At 37.4% G+C, this 18,858-nt stretch overlaps 7 protein-coding genes and 1 non-coding gene across 9 annotated transcripts; 5 read left to right on the top strand and 3 right to left on the bottom strand.

Annotated features, from left to right (window-relative positions):
- Position 1: 1 nt before the first annotated feature.
- Positions 2-7,694, bottom strand: Cpsf73 (Cleavage and polyadenylation specificity factor 73). Its single transcript, XM_008201928.3, has 11 exons — positions 7,538-7,694; positions 7,428-7,491; positions 7,283-7,380; positions 7,103-7,231; positions 6,793-6,970; positions 6,656-6,745; positions 6,283-6,609; positions 1,406-1,973; positions 352-668; positions 182-304; positions 2-137 (listed from the first exon to the last, which is right to left on the bottom strand). The coding sequence occupies exons 1-11, from the start codon at positions 7,606-7,608 to the stop codon at positions 45-47; spliced, it is 2,058 nt and encodes a 685-aa protein (XP_008200150.1). The 5' UTR covers positions 7,609-7,694; the 3' UTR covers positions 2-44.
- On the top strand, positions 2,893-3,559 carry LOC107398168 (uncharacterized). The gene is made up of 3 exons (XR_010333348.1): positions 2,893-3,157; positions 3,202-3,372; positions 3,421-3,559. It is a non-coding gene; the product is annotated as an uncharacterized LOC107398168 (transcript).
- LOC657073 (delta(24)-sterol reductase) lies at positions 4,030-5,988 on the top strand. Of its 2 annotated transcripts, none has more exons than XM_064355450.1 (2): positions 4,030-4,106; positions 4,267-5,988. In XM_064355450.1, the coding sequence occupies exon 2, from the start codon at positions 4,267-4,269 to the stop codon at positions 5,842-5,844; it is 1,578 nt and encodes a 525-aa protein (XP_064211520.1). In that variant the 5' UTR covers positions 4,030-4,106; the 3' UTR covers positions 5,845-5,988. The 2 variants fall into 2 exon arrangements, with proteins under 2 accessions (XP_064211520.1, XP_966520.1); XM_961427.4 differs by having other exon boundaries at positions 4,053-4,213.
- Positions 7,695-8,406: 712 nt separating the features above from the next.
- homer lies at positions 8,407-14,111 on the bottom strand. Its single transcript, XM_008201924.3, has 7 exons — positions 13,973-14,111; positions 13,484-13,772; positions 13,263-13,434; positions 13,003-13,213; positions 9,705-9,889; positions 9,357-9,493; positions 8,407-9,097 (listed from the first exon to the last, which is right to left on the bottom strand). The coding sequence occupies exons 1-7, from the start codon at positions 13,996-13,998 to the stop codon at positions 8,912-8,914; spliced, it is 1,206 nt and encodes a 401-aa protein (XP_008200146.1). The 5' UTR covers positions 13,999-14,111; the 3' UTR covers positions 8,407-8,911.
- On the top strand, positions 10,890-11,753 carry LOC103314844 (cuticle protein 8). The gene is made up of 4 exons (XM_008201923.3): positions 10,890-11,150; positions 11,203-11,328; positions 11,379-11,492; positions 11,540-11,753. The coding sequence occupies exons 1-4, from the start codon at positions 11,139-11,141 to the stop codon at positions 11,681-11,683; spliced, it is 396 nt and encodes a 131-aa protein (XP_008200145.1). The 5' UTR covers positions 10,890-11,138; the 3' UTR covers positions 11,684-11,753.
- A 234-nt stretch (positions 14,112-14,345) lies between the features above and the next one.
- Positions 14,346-15,427, top strand: LOC657611 (adenosine kinase). The gene is made up of 2 exons (XM_964062.4): positions 14,346-14,494; positions 14,541-15,427. Exons 1-2 carry the CDS (start codon positions 14,346-14,348, stop codon positions 15,376-15,378), a joined length of 987 nt encoding a protein of 328 aa, XP_969155.1. The 3' UTR covers positions 15,379-15,427.
- RpS17 (Ribosomal protein S17) lies at positions 15,385-16,104 on the top strand. Its single transcript, XM_963992.5, has 2 exons — positions 15,385-15,524; positions 15,666-16,104. The coding sequence occupies exon 2, from the start codon at positions 15,671-15,673 to the stop codon at positions 16,064-16,066; it is 396 nt and encodes a 131-aa protein (XP_969085.1). The 5' UTR covers positions 15,385-15,524; positions 15,666-15,670; the 3' UTR covers positions 16,067-16,104.
- LOC103314845 (uncharacterized) lies at positions 16,089-18,835 on the bottom strand. Its single transcript, XM_008201926.3, has 7 exons — positions 18,711-18,835; positions 18,595-18,655; positions 18,342-18,545; positions 18,165-18,290; positions 16,529-16,701; positions 16,244-16,479; positions 16,089-16,198 (listed from the first exon to the last, which is right to left on the bottom strand). The coding sequence occupies exons 1-7, from the start codon at positions 18,763-18,765 to the stop codon at positions 16,142-16,144; spliced, it is 912 nt and encodes a 303-aa protein (XP_008200148.1). The 5' UTR covers positions 18,766-18,835; the 3' UTR covers positions 16,089-16,141.
- Between the last annotated feature and the right edge of the window lie 23 nt (positions 18,836-18,858).

Below are 18,858 nucleotides of genomic sequence, written 5' to 3'. Positions count from 1 at the left end.
ATTTGCTTATTATAAAATTTATTTATTAAACAAATTAATTACAATTATATTTGTGGTGGTGCTAATGACTGATACAACTTGGACACGGCCGTTTCCACAATTTGCCTAAAAGTCTCATCTTCGGGACACGTCACTTCCTGAAAAAAAATTGCAAAATTTGATTAACACAAAATTGCCTTACCAGAGTGGATAAATCAATATCGGCCTTTTTGTCGTTCACTGTAACGTACAATTTCTCCCCTTTGAACATTTTCGGGACTGAATCTTCCCCAAACATGTCTTGCAACATTTCAATTAAACATTCCTAAAACCTCGTTATGTGAATCAATAAAACGACAAAAAAATAATTACTTTAAAGTGCATCCGGTCCACTTTCACACTAGTTGATAAGTTTTTAATCGGAGTGTCCAACAAATCGGCCTGAAGTATCGCTGCCACTATAGCATCGGCATACATATCGTTAACAGGGTTGGCAACCCATTCTAGCGTCACAATTTTATTTTCTATTGTAATATCAATAGCATTAAAGGCCCTTGTCTTTTTGTCCCCTTCTACGGGTTCGAGCAAACCCGCCACTTGGGTCAACAAGTGCCGCAAAACGCCCACATTCCCCGAATAGTGAATGCTCTGTCTTTGCATAATTTGGCTCATACTCATGTCAGTGTACTCTAAAAAATGAAATAAAAACAATATTAAGTATATGTTTATTTAACGAGTCGCAGTGTAAATCGGACGCTTTATGCCACGAGTGATAAAAGTAGAAAAAAGTGAAAACTGCAACATGTTTTTTGCGTTTTTCTCGCAACCTTTGAGACTTAAAGCAAAAATGAACAACGCATCAAAATTTATCGTACAAACCCGGAGCCGCTATAGGTAACAGTTCCGGCTGCAAAGACATTTTAAGTTTATTACTAAAAAAATTCATAACTCCAAAATTAAAAGTCCTAAAGTAAAATGGTTTATTTCAGCGTATTCTACAGTTAATTTCATGTATTACGTTATTTTTTGACAGCACTAGCTTGCTTGGGAACCTATTTATAAGCATATTTCAAATTGAAAGATGGTGGATGCGCCGGGTCATCTACTAAACATTTACAACTAATTAAAAGTCCTAGAGTAAAACTGTTTATTTCAGCGTATTCTACAGTTAATTTTGTGTATTACATTATTTTTTTACAACACTAGCTTACTCCAGAACTCATTTATAAGCACATAGTAAATTAAAAAAATGGTGGATGCGCCGGGCTACTCACTAAACATCTATAAATCAAAAACTAAAAGTGCTAGAGCAAAACAGTTTGTTCCAGTGAATATCACTGCTCATTTTACGCAATATAAGTGTAATAATATGGTTTGTAATAATTTTTTTTACAAAAATAAAAAAGAACAAAATTTTTTTCCTTACTTGGCAAGTCGTTAGCCGCCAGCAAATGATAATTAAAATTCCTCTTGACCAAAACCCCCGAAAGCACATTTCCAGGCTTAGGTTTCTCCACCGCTAAACTCCCCATAACTTTGGCCGTCTTCTCTCCCCTGAAATACAGCTCAACAGCGTGCGTATTTCTGGGAGTGTGCAAGTGTATTGTGGTGTTGGGATCATCCTCGTACTCCCTCTGCAGGGCGGCTTTAAGCCGATTCATTTCATTCTGCTCCCCGTGCACCAAAACAACGTGTGGCGGTTTGAGAATTCGGATAAATTCGCTCGTTTGTTGGTAATCGGTGTGAGCAGAGAAGGAAATGTAATCGACTGACATTTTCAACGGCAGTTTTTGCCCAACCATCGTTGTGATTTCTTCGGGTTCGGAAAGGATTGTTTTTGCGGGCGTTCCCTCAACGCAATAACCGGCAATTATGACACCGTTTTTAGCGTCAGTGCACCAGGATTCGAACAGTTCACGGGAAAGCCCGTTTTGCAACATGCCGGGGGAGGCCATGATCACGCAAGGGCCAATGTCCTCGAAATGGTCGATGCCCTAACAAAAAATCAGCAAATAAACCAATAAATACCACATTTAAAGCAAGAAATTAAAAAATTAAAAATTGGCAATGCAGTATAGTTTTTTATCATGAAATACTAAGCAAAAAACTCCACTTAACGCAATGAAAAGTTCCAGTTGTGTGCAATTAACCTTCGATGTTTACTAACCGTAGAATAATTAGTAATAAAAAATTAAACCTCATGCACTTAACAAATGAACTCTTATCTACTGTAAATACAAAACATGTTCATTTCTTTGTTGGAAATTATTACAAAAATTGTAATGTTACGAAAATGCCTCTTTTAGACGAAATACCATTTTATTGGAAATACATTTACAAAATAATTGGAATAATTCAGTTTCCAACTGAAGAAAATGCTTCAAACATTGTTCCCCATCTGTGGCCTCTTCCACAAAACTGCTTATTTATCTACATTTGTGTTAAATATTACGTGAGCATAAACCACCTCAAATTTTTGGGGATATTCTACTTTGTGGACGCATTAACATCAATTGGAACTGCCTTAAGTCTGGTGATATCTATCACTATATTTATACAAAGAAGTCGTGATTTGAAGAAATTGTTACTTCAACTAAAAGAAATTAAAATTGATTCAGTCCATCGGAAAACACGCAGTAAAGCAAATCACTATTTACGAATTATTTTAATTATTACCATTTTCTATTACTTTCTGTTTATTCCGTTTGAGTCCGAACCCTTATTTTACACTCTATTTTTTATTTATCCCGGAATAATACTCTTGTTTGATCATATATTTCTGAGCGATATTTTAGAAATAATTTGTAACGAATTCGAGCAAATTAACCGGGAAATAAAATACCAAACGACGTCACATCGTATTATCTTCAAAACCAAAAAAATAAATGACGAGGAAATAAACGACAAAATGGTTCGAGCTGAACAACTGTCTTTGTGTCACTGCGACCTAACGGCCCTCACATTGAACATTTGTCACCACTTTGAGACGACAATAATCGTGGCAATGATCACTAGCTTCAATTACGTTACTTCCACTGTCTATTTTTTAATCTACTTTCTGGCACGTTCTTACGAAGCCAATTTGTTTGTTTTGTTCGGTAATAACTTTGCTTTTCTTTCGTTCTACGTGTTTTGGCTTCTTCTAATTCTGGAGATGTTCACGAGGACCGAAAAAGAGGTGATTCCTGAGCATCTGACAATTAAACCGAAACGATTTTTTAGGCCAATATAACCGGACGTTACATACACGATATTTGGAATAAGTTTGAAGCGAATGGAAATATGACTAAAAAGCTGCGACATCTTCAGCTAGTTTCGATTCGTTTTCTGAACAATAAACTGGAATTTAGGGCAAGAAATTTTTTTCGACTGGATTGGAGTTTTTGCCACACTGTAAGATTTGTGGAAATTTTTTTCAGTGCTATCGCTTGTTCGTTTCAGATGATAGCTGCCATAACCACTTACGTTATTATATTAGTTCAGTTTCATATCTAATCTTTCTATAGTACAACGGTTTTAATAAAACATTAAATTAACAATAAACTTTACAAAAAATTCAAAATTTACGTCTATTAATGTAACAGTCTGACATTTCTGACAACTACTGTCATGGGTCTCCAAAAATTAAACTTTACAAAAAATTCAAAATTTACGTCTATTAATGTAACAGTCTGACATTTCTGACAACTACTGTCATGGGTCTCCAAAAATTAAACAAGTATTTTTTATCTAGTCTTTTGTGACTTTTGTATATTTGGTTGCGTACATTAGGCGGAGGCCTTGTACAGTTATAGATATTAAACGTTGTGTATATTTTTTAATGAGAACACGAAAGTATTTCGACTGTTTACCCAATTTATTAAAAAAAGTTATTTTAATTCGAAGACATACACACAAAAAATGTTGTAGATATTGCACTGTACTGTAAAAATAAATAAAAATATGTAAGAACAGTGTAGTTATTACATAATTTGCTCAAAAATTTACAAAAATATCTAAATACAAGCGAGAATTAGTCGCTCGTGCCCTCGTGCTATGTAAAGAAAGTAAAGGAGATATTTCATAACTTTCCACCCACATAAGAAAACAAACAAACATGCGATTAATTCAAATGCAAACGACAAAAGGTGAAAGGTCAATTTTTTAATCAATTTATAAATAAATTATCAATCGTCTCAAGTGTTGTAAATACCGATAAACCACATCGCAACAGAGTTAATCAACTCTTCCAAAAGTGAGGTTAGAAACTGTTTTTTCCCTCAATTTTGCAAAATTATTTATTTCCAGATGGGCCGCCTCGTCGAATTCCTCGAAACCCACCGAGGCCTCGTCGTCCTCTTCTTCTGCCTCCCCGCCAGCTACATTTTCAACCTCTTCCTAACAATCCGCAAAACCCTCCACCGGTTTTTCTTCAGCAGCCCCACAAACCACGATTCGCGCGTCCGCGCGATCCAGAAACAAATCCAACAATGGAACAAAATCCCCAAAGACGAACGAAAACTTCTATGTACAGCGCGCCCCAACTGGCTAAGCCTCTCCACCACCTTCTACCGCAAAGACCTGTGCCACAAAATCAACGTCGATCTGTTCGACATTCTGCAATTGGATGAACACAATCTGACCGTGCGGGTCGAACCCATGGTCACTGTGGGCGAAATCACGCAATTTTTAATTCCGCGGGGGTTCACCCTAGCTGTGACACTTGAAATTGCCGACGCCACGCTCGGGGGGCTCGCGCTGGGCACCGGCATGACGACGCACTCACACAAAGTGGGGCTGTACCACGAAACGGTGGTTTCGTACGAGGTGGTTTTGCACGATGGGAGTCTTGTCAGGGCTGCGAAGAACGAAAACGCTGATCTTTATAAAACCCTGCCGTGGTCACACGGCAGTCTGGGGTTTCTTGTAGCCTTAACCTTGAGACTTGTGAAAGTCAAGCCCTTTATCAAAATGAATTATATTCCGGTCGAAGGGAAGAAAAACTACTGTGATATGATCAGGTTATTGTCAGGCGATAGTGGCGATTATCCCACTGAAGATTACGTGGAAGCGACTATTTATAGCCCTGAAAGGGCCGTAATAATGACAGGGTCTTACTCCGACTATGACCCAAACCTGCCGATAAACCACGTAAATCGCTGGTACAAACCGTGGTTTTACAAATACGTGGAAACATTCCTCAAAAAAGGCAAACACACAGAGTTGATCCCTTTACGGGAGTATTTACTGCGCCACAACCGGGCCATTTTCTGGGTCGTTGAATCAATGATCCCCTTCGGCAACAACCCCCTTTTCCGCCTATTCTTCGGCTGGTTGTTGCCCCCAAAGCCAGCATTCCTCAAATTCACGACAACCCCCGGCGTACGAGTTTACACTTTCACAAGACAAGTGTTCCAAGACATTGTCCTACCAATTCGCAAACTTGAGGATCAAATCGATAAATCGGACGAACTTTTCGACGCCTATCCACTTCTGGTCTACCCATGTCGGGTTTATGACAGAGGACCGGCTTCCGGTCAGTTGAAAGCGCCCCGGAAGGAGTATATCGTTGAGGGGACCGATTATGCAATGTACAACGATTTGGGGATTTATGGGGTGCCTGGGTATGTGAAACGCAAGGAGCGGTATAATCCTGTTTATGCGATGAGGGAGATGGAGAAGTTTACGCGTGATATTGGGGGTTTTTCGTTCTTGTATGCCGATATTTTCATGACTAGGGAAGAGTTTGAGGAAATGTTTGACTTGACGTTGTATGAGAAAGTGCGGAGGAAGTATGGGGCCGAGGGGTCGTTCCCACATCTTTACGATAAGGTCAAGCCGGAAATCGATGTGTTCGAAGTGGGGCAACGATTCGAAATCAAGTGAAAATGGCATACAAGTATTTTTCTACGATTAAAAATGTATTATTGGTTGCGTATTCATAACTATTTGTTAATCCAGTTTTTATTTTTTTATGCATATTTTACTGAAATAATATATTCTATTACGTAATAAATTATTTTTTCCATATTCCAAGCGTACTGGATAAGTTATAACCGCACCGAACCGATTTTATTAATTTTATTACACTCACACGATGTCTTGATAAGTTTCAAGTCCGTAAAAATAAACTACATTTTTTTGTACGTTTATGCATTCGTTTTTTATAACAATTTGATAAAAAACGCAGACAGAATTTACGAATTATTCATAATACGATTATTAGCTCAGTGATCATTGCATTAATTATAGTCTACTCAAGTTATGGTTCTCATTGCCAACTTGGTAATAAAATTTTCTATACTCACAGCTACAAAAACTCACCTTCAAATTCGAGATGTGCTTGAACACGAACGGGTTGTTTATTGCGATTTGTCGCTTAATTTTGTCGTTCATGGCGTTGATGTAAGTCTGGTACACAGCCATACATTTCTTAGCCAATGAGGAAGCATAATAGATGGGAATATCGTGTAAATCTGGATGTTGGCTCCAATACTCATCCAAAATTAGAAGCAACTCCTGTGCCCGTCCTAATGCAAAAACGGGGATCAAACAGCGACCGCCTCTGTTAACAATATCGTGAACTAGATTCGTAAAACGACTTTCACGTTCTTCGCGTTTTTCGTGAATGTGGGTACCGTAGGTAGATTCCTGTAATATTTTTTTGAATAAATGTTAGTCAAAATTTAAGTCGTACTGTAATTAGAACATCAGGGTGAACTGTTGGAATCTCCGCAGCCATTAAATGACGGTCTTCCTGACGCGAAAAATCGCCAGTGTATAAAATCTAAAACGAAATTTTCAATAAAGTTGTTTGAAATTTAAGTGTCGTACTTTAACGCCAGCTATCTCAATCATAAACATAGCGGCGCCCAAGACATGTCCCGCATTGTAAGCCCAGAATTTGATCCCCAAAACGTCTTTCTCTTCGTGGAAATTTATTGTCTCGATTTTGTCCATACTAGCCTCCAAGTCCGCCTCAGTGTAGAGCATCTGTTCGGTTGCAATGTTGCTGCAAATTCGAACACATTTCCGATCAAAGTAGGTCAAGGGCCAGTTTAAAAACATAAATCTTATTTTTTTTTAATAATAATTACGGAGAACTACCAGAAATTTTTTTCGCCCTTATTAAGTCACAATTTACCTGACTTTCACATAATCTGACAATAACCACCGATAAATCGCCTTGGTGGCGTGGGTCATAAAGCAGCGACCCTTGAAACTCGTTTTTTGCAAAAACCAGGGCAAAGCCCCACAATGGTCCAGGTGAAAACTGGAATTTCACGTTACAGTTATTAATGTACGAAAAAAAAATGTTTCGTACTGTGATATTAGCAACAAATCGATTTCGTCGGCTTCAATTAAATCAACGAAAGGCAACGCATCCATGCCTGAGAGCCCAGGATGGATTCCACAATCAAGCTACAAGTTTAAAGTCTTATAAACGAATAAAAATCGATCAAACTGACCATAATTTTTTTCCCTTTAAATTCAAGCATTATGCAAGACCGTCCCACTTCCTGACCGGCACCCCTACAAGACAGTGTTAACACAAAATTGTAATTTTTGGAATAATTACAGTGGCCTAATGGTCAAAAGGTCGCTTTCTTCGGCTGGGACTTGGGAATCGGGTTTGCGTTTATTGGACATGATTTCCAAAGCCAAAAACTTTATTTTTTATGCAGCTTTCATGATACACATAACCTAAAAAAATCACTTTCGAAATCGGGGGAATTTTAGGTTTTGAGGTTGGTACAAAATTTAAATTCAAATCAACACGTTTTTCCACCTTGCTGTCTCCCTTAGACCTTATCATACACACCTAAAATGTGCCTGAATTCTGGGTGTTTTGGGGGTTTCACACAAAAAGTCACTTTTTTAATAATCATCTATTTCTACAAACAAAATCGCCTAATACATTTTGGTCTTGCATTATACAGAAATAAAAAATTGGAAACAGTTTTGCTTCATTATAACAATCTCAACATAATAATAATCAGCTCATCCTATTATTAGAACAAATCTCCGCCTATAGTACAAGTGCAATATGTTTATAGCACTGACTTCTAATGGTACAGTATTGAGAAATTTCCATTATTATCGTTATTGTTGCTTTGAAAGTCACGTTAAAAACGTGCTTGAAAGACATTTCTTCTATATAATTATAACAACGCGCTAAACGTCTCTCAAGCAATTCTTTTTCAACCAAATAAAATATAAATAAACAAAAAATCTTGTAATAATACGTGTGCATTGTCAGCTTAGTGTTTGGCTACGAAGAACCCTATTTCACAATGGCAACATAAAGTAATTCGCTACGTTTTTATGAGGACTTATTTTGATTCAAATGATAACGTAAAATAAATAATCAGTCAATCTCGATGATGAAATGAAACCTAAAATAAATGTGCGCTCGGTAATAGTAACAAAATTAACGCATCACAATAATAAAACACAAAACCCATGATATGTTAATTCTGCAACTATTAACAAAATACTGAAAGCTGCACGACAGTACGCATTGTTACGTATAAAACGCTTTGATACTTGAAAATCCTACAATTAAATGGCATTTACACAACCAAAAATCGCAGCTGAATAAAACAGCTTCCTTAATCCGTGAAGGAAAGAAAGGAAAAAAAATAGACGGCGCCACTTTAATCAAGGAAGCTGCAGAATAAAATAACTTTTGTTCGTTTTGGCCTTTGGACGCGAGTCCGGACACATCACAATTTCAATAAATGCATGGACATTAGACAACCTAATAAATTGTGCGGTGGCACTTTGTAAATAAATAAAGTATAAAGTTTATAACCGATAGTACGTACGTTATGAATATTATATTTTTCGAGACATTCATAGTTATAGACCTAAGCAAGATATTACACGGACCCTATACATATGCAATATAAATGCGTTCGCGTACATTACGATGCTATCTGTCTTCAAGCTCTCACGTCTGCAAAGCCGTGGTGATTTCGTCGTGGATCGTTGCTAGTTCTTGTACTCGCGACGCCAGCTGCGAATTCAGCGTGAGGAGGATTTGGCGCTGAGATTCGTGGGCGCTGAGAGCGATGTCCAGCTCGGATTGGGCCAATTTTGCCGTCGCCTGGAGCTCCTGGTTTTCCTTCTGCAACGCCTGCGGGAAAATCACAGTTTTTCAAAGAATTTTTTTTTCACAAAGTAACAGATCATTTTTTTGTGTACGGGAAAATTGAAAAGCAAATTTGAGAAATACTACAAATACTTCTAGTTGCCCAAAAGAAAAAAATATGTGACAAACGAAAGTTTCTAACTCGCTTCATTTCGATGCTTTAAAGTTACCCCAAATTTTTAAGATATGAGCGTAGAATGCAAGAAAAACTAAATTTTTATTTTTTCCAAATTTTTGACTTTACCTGAATATCCGACGGTTTCTGGAAAGCCAACTGCTTGAATTCGCTATTTTTGGCGTCCAGCTCGGCCTCCATCTGTTCGAGGCGAATTCGCAGACTTTGAATTTCTTGGCGCAGTTCATCGGCAATGTCGCCGCCACCTGATCAATAAACAAAACTCTCAATTGTTCTAGTTGTGGGAGAAAACGAAACCGCGTGTCAAATAAACTAGATGCAATAATTATTATCATTTGATTGCTTTCCCATTTACCATATTGCAGAAATGCAATTTGCCATATGTTGCCGACTTTAAGCACCGATTCTTATGCAATTATTACACCGATTTGAATAAACAATTGACAGCCAACTCACCTTTACTATTTTCCAAATCTGCTTGATACTTCGCTTTCATTCGCATATTTTCTTCCTTAAGACTTGCCAATTGTCGTTTCCACTCATCGACGTTTGCCGTGCTTTCTTGAAGTGCACTTGTTAGTCTTGCATTGTTGCTCTTTAACGTGGCCAACTCGATTTCCCATTTTTTAGCATTGGCCGAACTGAAACCATCAATCAGACAAAACGTTTTACTAAATATTAGCACTACTAATCCAATTTCATAACTCTTCCCATATTTAGTTTGCTAAATGGGGCGGAAATAATAACAATCACGTAATATTTATTAGAACATTATTAGTGAAACTGGAAACAATTAAGCAACAACTTCACATCCTTATCCCCAGGCGAAAAACTCGAGATTTTATCGCTTCTTTGCCAACCGGAAGGAAAATGCAATTTTCATCGAATTTAGGAAATGCACTGCGAAAATTAATGTTCCCCTTAATATCGAATTAATAAACAATTACGTAACGGCGCTTGGTGAAGCAGAACGCATATTTTTTCCGTCCGTAACTGGGCTCCTGTCAATGTTCTCGTTTAATAAAAACCTATTATTTTTATTATATAAATTAATGTACCATTTCATGAATTTGCAAAGTACGGCTTTCTTTAGCATAAAAATTCAATAAAAAACGCAAATGTATGGATATTAATGCACAAAGACCCTAATTGCATTCTTTATTGTTATTTAATACCGAAATTGCAAATATTCGGCGTAATGAAAAAATCGTAGCAAAGAACGGTTCAACAGAAGTATTGTTTTTTGTTTTCATAATTGCAATTAAAGCGAGTATGTGTATATTAGCTCTGAATTTAATTATTCACGCACAATTTCTTTACAAAACCCAATTACATTCATTAGTTTATTCACGTTTTATTTACACTTTCGTGAACGTTGTGCAAATTGTTGCAAGATCAAAGATAGGTTCCCGATAATCTGCATCTTGCCAAACACGAAAAACGTTATTTTAAGCAAAAAATTGAAAAACCCGGCACATGTTTGCCGAATTTTTAGTAATTTTTCCATCAATCACAACTTCAGAATGTTTTATAGAATAGTTACTCCATATTAAGATCAATGTAAGTTTTTAGTCACTTTACTTTTTCGTTGGTTTAAAAATTCAAAAATGGCACAGGCCTCTGACGGACTGTGTAATTTATGTGTGCTTATCGATCAAAAAAGCGTAACAGTTTCACTTTTTCTGACGATATGCGAACCTATAATTTATTGCGTCTCGAATGCAACAAGGCAAATCAGCAACGTTTTTTCGCAACGGACGAAAAACCGAACCGATGCAACAACGTCAGAGAAAGTGAGGAAGACTGAAGGGAGGCTCTGGTGTGGAGGCAGCTATAAAAACCAAACGCAACCACACATCGACATCAGTTCATCAACAAACATCACCAAAAATGTTCAATCAAGTAAAATTATGTACAGTGCTAACTAAGCCAGTGACTAATCCTTGTTTTTAAGGTGTTCGTCATCGCTACCCTTTTCCTGGCGGCTTACGCCGGTTATTTGGGTGAATTGGAGGGTTACGGGGGCCACATAGAAGGGGGCGAGATCGAGTATGGGGGCCATCACGAGGAACACCATCACGTAAGTAAATGAGACAGGTTTCCCGAGTGACTTATTTATTGGTAAATTAGGAACACCCTAAATACCAATTCAACTACGCTGTGCATGACCCTCACACCGGCGATGAGAAACAACACCACGAAGAACGTGATGGTGACCAAGTTAAAGGGACTTACACTTTGAAGGTTGCAAAAAAGTGCGCTTGTTGACATAAATAATCGACGGTTTTTAGGAGGCTGATGGCACTACTCGTGTTGTGGAATATAAAGCCGATAAACATAGTGGATTTAACGCCGTTGTGCACAAAATTGGCGAACCACACCACCAGCACCAACAAATTGGACACATCGGGGGCGGCTATGGCGGACACTATTAATTTGTTTTGTGATACTTTTTTTACCTCAAGTTTTTGTACTCTAAATTTAATAAATTTGTTATGAAATTGACTGGTTTTGTGTGAACAAAAACGGCAAACTTTGTCTTATTGATATCTAGAAACCTTGACCACCGTTCGAAAGTTGGTCCGACATTCTTGAGTCACCCTGTAGATCAGCTCAGGATTTCTTGATAAAAAATGCTATACAAGAACAAATAAAAAAACTATGAAACACGAAACAAAAAAACATAATTCTCCACGACACTATACTGAGTACAAAGTGAATTTTAATAGTTGTACTGTAACATTTTTAAAAAGAAGTCAAAACAGCTGAAATTCTGAAATATAAAGAGTGCAACCGGTACTTTGGCGTTGGAAAATTCGTCAAAAAATGCAATTTGTCTTTTGAATACTTATTACCAAATTTACATAAACAATCAATAAATAAATAAATAAATAAATAAATCAGATAAATTCGAACTTGAACCTTATGCTAAAAAAAACACTTTTACTGAATAAGTAGATAACTCAATCGGTTTACCATCGAATTTTAAACATTTCTATTAAAAACTAGCATAACTTTATCGTTTTTTCCAAAAGTTAACTCGATTAAAAATGAAAATATTGAGCAAAAATCAGTTGTTTGCAACGATTTCAAAAACTGTTTAATGATTAATATAGAAAATGTTGCCAAAAGCCTCCATAAAAATGTATATTCTTTGATTGAAATAAAAAAGTTCATAAAACTGTCTTACAACCATTTCGTTCCCATTTTGAAAAAATCATACAAGCCTTGCAATGTGACAGTTAACTATCTTGAAAATTTTAAAAGACCCTTTGACCCTTGGCTATCAAATTCAAAAGAGATTATTCATTTATTGCAATGAATTCAAAAGCTGTGATGTTTTAAATGAACCCCTGCACAAAAAAATTGACACATGTCAAAAACTATGACAGATAAGTACCAACAACTTGGGTAAATTTTACTCAGTTTAAGGTGAATTCAAAAATGCGCTAAAAATGTCTGGTTTATCGTAGTTCCGACCGTTCAGTCATTTTAAAAATAATTTACTTGAGCTCAGAATGGTCGATTTGGCTGTGTTCAAAATTTAAAATCCGTAGCTACTTTGGAAGTTAAAAAGTTTCCAATGTAGGCTCAAAAAGAATAAACCTGTATACGATGACCGTGCCTCTAGAGCAAAACTTAACAATCTTTGGTAGTTTATAATTTGTGTTTTACTAAAACATTGAATTTAATCGACGAGCAGGTTTTAATTCACGAGTGTCTTAAGTTTCACGGCACTCTTGACTCGGGATACCTTTGTGCTAGAGCCAGTTTGAGCCTATCGTTCTCGTATTTCAGCTGCATGTCGATCGGGTTCGTTGGGGCATTTCCATAGGACGTTTTGTCCGGTTTGATTTGATGGCTGGGGCTTTCGTTACTTTGCAGTGTCGAGATTGAGTGACTCCGAGGGTGGGGAATGTCGTCTTCCGACTTAACAATAGGTGTAGATGTAGCTACGGCACTTCCTAGACAAAAACACCAATAACTGCGAAACCGCGCGACTTTGCTACAAACCAGGAGGTTCGAGTAGAGTATCTGACTGATCTGGCGTGGCATTGGCTGCTCTCGCAGTGATAGGACTGGCATTCGCGCTTGTAACGGGCGTTACAGCTGAACCACCATTGGCAGTGACTTTGCTGATAGCTGATCTAGTGGCCTCTTTCACCTCATTGAATTTGTCAATAAACTGCAACACACGTCACAGCCATTTTTCACGGCCAATTGCGGAACCAAACCTTCTGAAGCTCAGTCTCTGAAGAAAAGCCCAGTCCGTAGACAGTGTTAGCCCTCACGTCCGACCATTGGCCGAACTTTTGCGACGTTTTTGTGAAAGTCATATTTGGGGTAACTGTACTATTTATAACAGCCTTCTGGCCCTCGACACTGATGATCCGGTAGAGGCTCCGCGAGGAGTCGTAAAAAAATGAAACGCTGACCGCTGAACTCGACGCCGGCATCCACGAACGCTTCGTCTTCGGGTCAATGTGGAAAACGTGGGCTTTGCATGTGAAAATAGGTTGTTCACTGGAAAGAAATTTTAAAATTAAGCCCGGTCGGCGAGGGGGAGTGGCCACAAGAAGTGCAAACAAGCAAAGGCTACGCCAACTGGAAACAGGACCGGGCCGTGTTTTTACACTTTTTACGATTAAATATTTAACAATGAGTGGAATTAGTTGATTAGTGCTAATAAAAAGTGGGATTTTTTGCACCGATTTGGTATTTACCCCATTGTGTCCTTGCCAGACGTCATTTATGATAAAAAATGTACAAAACAATTTTCTTTTAATTAAAATATCACACAATCACCACCAAATTGACACCAACACCACAGAACTGACAGGGCTGTCAGTCAGGCCTCCATATTGCTGCATTACAAGTGGTGCCAACGTGCGAACGGAATTAATTTTGTTCTTCCGTAATCAACCTCAATAAAAAACAAACACCTTATCGCTGTTTAACAGATAAAAATAATTGTCGCAATGATAATGCCCCCAATGATTACTTAATCTCCCAATGCACATGTTCATTTTTTGCAAATAATTACATCAGTTCCCCATTTTTTCGTAACTAGAGTGAGTGTGCTGTTTTTCACTGAAAATGAAAATTGTTGCGTTTGGGAACCCCCTACTGGACACGATCGTGCTGTTAAAAAGCGACGCTCTTTTGAAAAAATATTGTTTGGAAAAAGACGGCCAGAAAGAAGTGAGTCAGAGCGAAATGAAGGCATTGGTGGCCGATCTTGAAGAGTAAAACCACAATCATGATAATCAAATAATGGTTTTCCCCCTCTAGGTACGAAAAAACTTTCGTGGCTGGCGGTTGTGCACAAAACACGCTCAAGGTGGTTCAGTGGCTTTTGGACAAAAAATGCGCTGCAACAATGTTTGGCTCGATTGGGGGCGACAGTGAGGGGGAAATTCTGAAGAAAATTTTACGGGAGCACGGGGTAGACACGAATTATGTCACACAGCCTGGGTACATTACGGGATCAACTGTGTCTCTGGTAACTGGGGAAAGTCGATCGTTGGTTGCTTATCTGGGCGCTGCTGAAGTGATGTCTCCTCAGGATTTTTCCCCGAATTCGCACATAATTGAAGACGCGAATTTGGTGTACATGGAGGGGTTTTTCATTACCAAGAGGATTCAAGTTGCTTCCGCTATCGTAAACTGCTGTAATCGGCTCAACAAACAGTTTGTGTTTAACTTGTCGGGGCAATATTTATGCACAGACTACACACAAACCGTTGTTGATTTTGTACAAAAATCTAGCATTATCTTTGGTAATAAGAGGGAATTCCAAACTATTTGTCCCCCAATGAACGAAAGTAGTGTTGAAAATTTGATTAAAAACTTGGGAAAACAGGGTAAAATTGTGGTTGTTACTGACGGTGCCAAATGTGTGAATTGTGTGGGAGGGGGCGAAACTTTGGAAATCAAAGTGCCAGAATTGAGGGCCGAGGAAATTGTTGATACGACCGGGGCTGGGGACGCATTTGTGGCAGGTTTCCTAAGTGGGTATCTCCTCAAAAAGCCGCTTAAAACGTGCTGTGAATTGGGAAATTACGCCGCGCAGGAAATTATCAAACGAAGGGGTTGCACAATACCCGACTACCCCCCTGTACTTAAATAGTTAATAAAAAAATTACAAAAAATTTTGAATTTTTTTGGTTACTTTGGATTTGACATGTTGGCACGCCGGCGAGACGAGCGCCCTCTTTCTGTGACAAGTTCGCGGTGACCACGTTTTGCTGTGCTGCAAAAGTTGTTAATATTCAGGTAAATAACCCAAATTTAACTAAAATAGAGCACGCAACGCCATTTATGCAATCTAGTCGTGCCTTTGCCCCTTCGGGGGCCATTTCATTCGCGTGAAAAATAGTGAGGTTAGAGCCTCTCCAGTTTGTGTGTGTTTTGCAGCAACCATGGGTCGTGTCCGTACAAAAACGGTGAAAAAAGCCTCAAAAGTCATAATCGAGAAGTACTACACTCGCCTAACCCTTGATTTCCACACAAACAAGCGCATTTGCGAGGAAATCGCCATCATCCCGACCAAGCCTTTGCGCAACAAAATCGCGGGTTTTGTGACCCATTTGATGAAACGGCTCCGTCATTCCCAAGTCCGTGGCATTTCCATCAAACTGCAGGAGGAAGAAAGGGAGAGAAGGGACAACTTCGTCCCGGAAGTTTCCGCTCTGGAGCACGATATTATCGAAGTCGATCCGGAGACTAAGGAGATGTTGAAGATGCTCGACTTCAACAACATCAGCGGGTTGCAGCTCACACAACCCACTGCAAACACGTTTAATAGACGCGCTTAATTTGTATTTAATTTGACACCAATAAATTTTCATAACTACCGGTGCTTTTTATTGATTTACCCCACAAAAAATTTATTAATACAAGCTGTACCACGTTCTGGGGTCTGTGTCTTTCGCAAACGCTTCACTTGTCTGAAAACCATCACTTGATATTACTTCCTACTCTTAGTAGCTTACCGTCATCGTTAAAACTCGTACGACTTTCCCAAACAGCGTCTGAACCACATTTGCTGCAGCACTTATAAAATTTACAAGATTTCGCTGAAAAAATAAGGCATGCTTAGGTGCTTCTAGTGTAAAGTTAAGTTGTATTAATTGCTCATCGAGAATTTTCCACAAGACTACGGTAATCAAAGTTATGCCACACATTGTTCCAACGAATGAAAGAGAAGTTGTACTAAAATAATAAAGACCTAGGGACAAATTGAAATGAGTGTTTTTTTCCTTAAATAGTGAACCCACTTTTAAATAAAAATTGTTTATTCTTCGAATAGAAAAGTTCAGCGTCGTCGTCCGAATTTACATCTGAACCATACTCCGATTTATTTACAATGGGAATCGTCAACGATTTTTTGTATTGTTGTCTATATAGCGAGTATTTTTTCAAAAGCCTCGGATCTGTCCACTGCAGATCCCTATAATTAAATTATTAAAAAATATTGGCGGGGATAAACATCAGAGATCGAAGTCCCTTTTCCCCTTTTCGAAAAAATAGTACTGTCTTATTCGAAATTTTCAGCTCGCTTTCTGATGAGTGTGAATTTTCTGTGTGATTATTATTTTTTGAGATACAGTAAAAATACATTTTAAGAAATTAATGCTTAGTTTGAGCTGTAACTTGTTCCTATTAATAAATAATAAATCGCAAAATAATTTCAAACATTTTAATTATGATCCTTAATTAGTCCCGGTCACTACTAGTGGTCGTTAGGTCAGGTCAGAGGCTGTAGATGCGACCTGAAAACTCTGGCACTTGGGTAATGGCATTACCACCATACGCATATTTATTTTTTATTAGTAAAATCGAAATGTATAAACTGAGATAATTTACAAATTTATTATCACTTAATTTACTCCCAAACTTAAATCTATGAAGACAAAAAATACAAATTTAAAACCTTGAGAAACCCTAATCTTCAAATTAATTAAAATATTCATCGGCTAGCTGAGCTTTTGTAAAAATATACAATCTCAAGAACTACCGGTGTATCAAAGAAAATCGACAAAAATGTGAATTCTTTTAATATTAAAACACTATCCTTACTCAAAATAAAAATTATATAAGATTCTCAAAAACTAAAAAAAAAATGAAACACCGAATAATATAACGATAAATAAAAAAGAACAAAGTCCGAAGGAATTTCGTTGTTAAAAACCAGAAATTCGTAGGATTCTACAGTGAAACCTCCCTTAATGGACAGCTCCGAATAACGGACACCTCTTCACAACGGACATTTTTGAAGGAACCTAATAAAGCTAATAAAAACTCTCTCCATTTTAAATCTTCCGATTTGTAATTAATAATTTTCACAAAAACATGATATTATTATTAGATTTTGTCATTAAAAAGAATAAAATACAAGAGAAAATCGACATCAATTCGTAGAAAGTTTAGTTAATTAATGTGTAAATAAACTCGAAATAGGTATTTAAAATTTTGAAAAATTAAATACATTCATAAAAAATGTTCAAACACAATTAATGCAAAGATGAATTGAAGATGCAAAAAATGTAACCTGAAAACCTGAAATTTTGAGAAACCCGATTAAGTTAAACAATAGAATTTTGATAAAGATTCTTAATAAACTGCGCACAAATGAATAGGGATAGTTAAAAAGACGTTGCACTGATTCTAGAATTTTTTTACTTATTATATTCTTTCTAAATGGCTGCAGAATGCATTCATTTCTAATGCTTTGATACAATTAATTATTTAAATAACAAATAAAATCTTAATTTTAACTAACAGTTGAACTTATCACAATTCATATCCCTTGCTAATAGAACTGAACCGTAAATAATTGACACATTTTTCGAATAAGATGTTTGAAGTAGCGCAAAAAAGGGACTTTATCCCCGACTACAATCAATTCCAAACCTGTAGGGTTGGTCGCTAAAAACCGACGATTCCAAGTCCACTTTGTTCCCTTTTTCGCCAAAATCAGTCATTGTGCATTTATCAACAGACATTTGTTTGGTCAATACGATATGAGAGCTCAGATCTCTACAAAAAAAATATTATTGCGAAAAAATACGCAACAAAATACGCGTTTACCGATCTGGAAAAGTGGTCGGTAGAGATGACGCCACGACTTTACTTTCTTTCTTCTTAGCAGTTTGCACTTTTGACGACTTGTTAATAACTTTCTTTAACGCGACATTTGACACTAATTTTTGAAACCCATTATTAATTAACTCCTTATCCTTGGCGTAATCAACGTTTATCGAGGCACTAGTCCGCGTTTTTCCAAGATTTGCGCTACGGAAATTTCACAACTAACAAAATTTTGAAACTTGACATTTCTCACATTGTAGTTCTTGAGAGGACTTTAGTGCTTCCGTTTTTACGCTGTTCCACATCCTGTTTGACTTCACCACAAAAACATTAATTTAGCTAAAAGACCGCATTACCGCTAATACAAACCAGTGCTGTTATTTTCAAGTGAATTTAGCATTTTAGACAAAATAAACAAAACCATTAAAACAAACTGACGCAAAAAATCAAACAATTGAATTTGTTTTGCGTGACACGTGACTCAAGCACGCGTTGCAATTGGTCGAGGGGAAAATTG

Source organism: Tribolium castaneum, chromosome 3 (assembly GCF_031307605.1).
Source record: "Tribolium castaneum strain GA2 chromosome 3, icTriCast1.1, whole genome shotgun sequence".
NCBI lineage: Eukaryota > Metazoa > Arthropoda > Insecta > Coleoptera > Tenebrionidae > Tribolium > Tribolium castaneum.
Note: the sequence above shows the minus strand (reverse complement) of the source record. Positions and strands in the feature narration are given on the sequence as shown.

Coding starts and splice junctions, on each gene's coding strand:
- LOC657611 (XM_964062.4), top strand. CDS start 14,346: ATGAAAATTGTTGCGTTTGGGAACCCCCTACTGGACACGATCGTGCTG. Junction 14,495..14,540: donor TTGGTGGCCGATCTTGAAGA/GTAAAACCACAA, acceptor TTCCCCCTCTAG/GTACGAAAAAACTTTCGTGG.
- LOC103314844 (XM_008201923.3), top strand. Junction 11,329..11,378: donor ATCACGAGGAACACCATCAC/GTAAGTAAATGA, acceptor TTGGTAAATTAG/GAACACCCTAAATACCAATT. Junction 11,493..11,539: donor AAGGGACTTACACTTTGAAG/GTTGCAAAAAAG, acceptor GACGGTTTTTAG/GAGGCTGATGGCACTACTCG.
- RpS17 (XM_963992.5), top strand. CDS start 15,671: ATGGGTCGTGTCCGTACAAAAACGGTGAAAAAAGCCTCAAAAGTCATA.
- LOC103314845 (XM_008201926.3), bottom strand. CDS start 18,765: ATGGTTTTGTTTATTTTGTCTAAAATGCTAAATTCACTTGAAAATAAC. Junction 18,291..18,341: donor CCGACCACTTTTCCAGATCG/GTAAACGCGTAT, acceptor TTTTTTTTGTAG/AGATCTGAGCTCTCATATCG. Junction 16,702..18,164: donor TTTAGCGACCAACCCTACAG/GTTTGGAATTGA, acceptor ATTTAATTATAG/GGATCTGCAGTGGACAGATC.
- homer (XM_008201924.3), bottom strand. CDS start 13,998: ATGACGTCTGGCAAGGACACAATGGG. Junction 13,214..13,262: donor TACTCTACTCGAACCTCCTG/GTTTGTAGCAAA, acceptor GTTTTTGTCTAG/GAAGTGCCGTAGCTACATCT. Junction 9,494..9,704: donor AGATTTGGAAAATAGTAAAG/GTGAGTTGGCTG, acceptor TTTATTGATCAG/GTGGCGGCGACATTGCCGAT.
- Cpsf73 (XM_008201928.3), bottom strand. CDS start 7,608: ATGTCCAATAAACGCAAACCCGATTCCCAAGTCCCAGCCGAAGAAAGC. Junction 669..1,405: donor GGCGGCTAACGACTTGCCAA/GTAAGGAAAAAA, acceptor TTCATTTTTTAG/AGTACACTGACATGAGTATG. Junction 138..181: donor ATATTGATTTATCCACTCTG/GTAAGGCAATTT, acceptor ATTTTTTTTCAG/GAAGTGACGTGTCCCGAAGA.
- LOC657073 (XM_064355450.1), top strand. CDS start 4,267: ATGGGCCGCCTCGTCGAATTCCTCGAAACCCACCGAGGCCTCGTCGTC.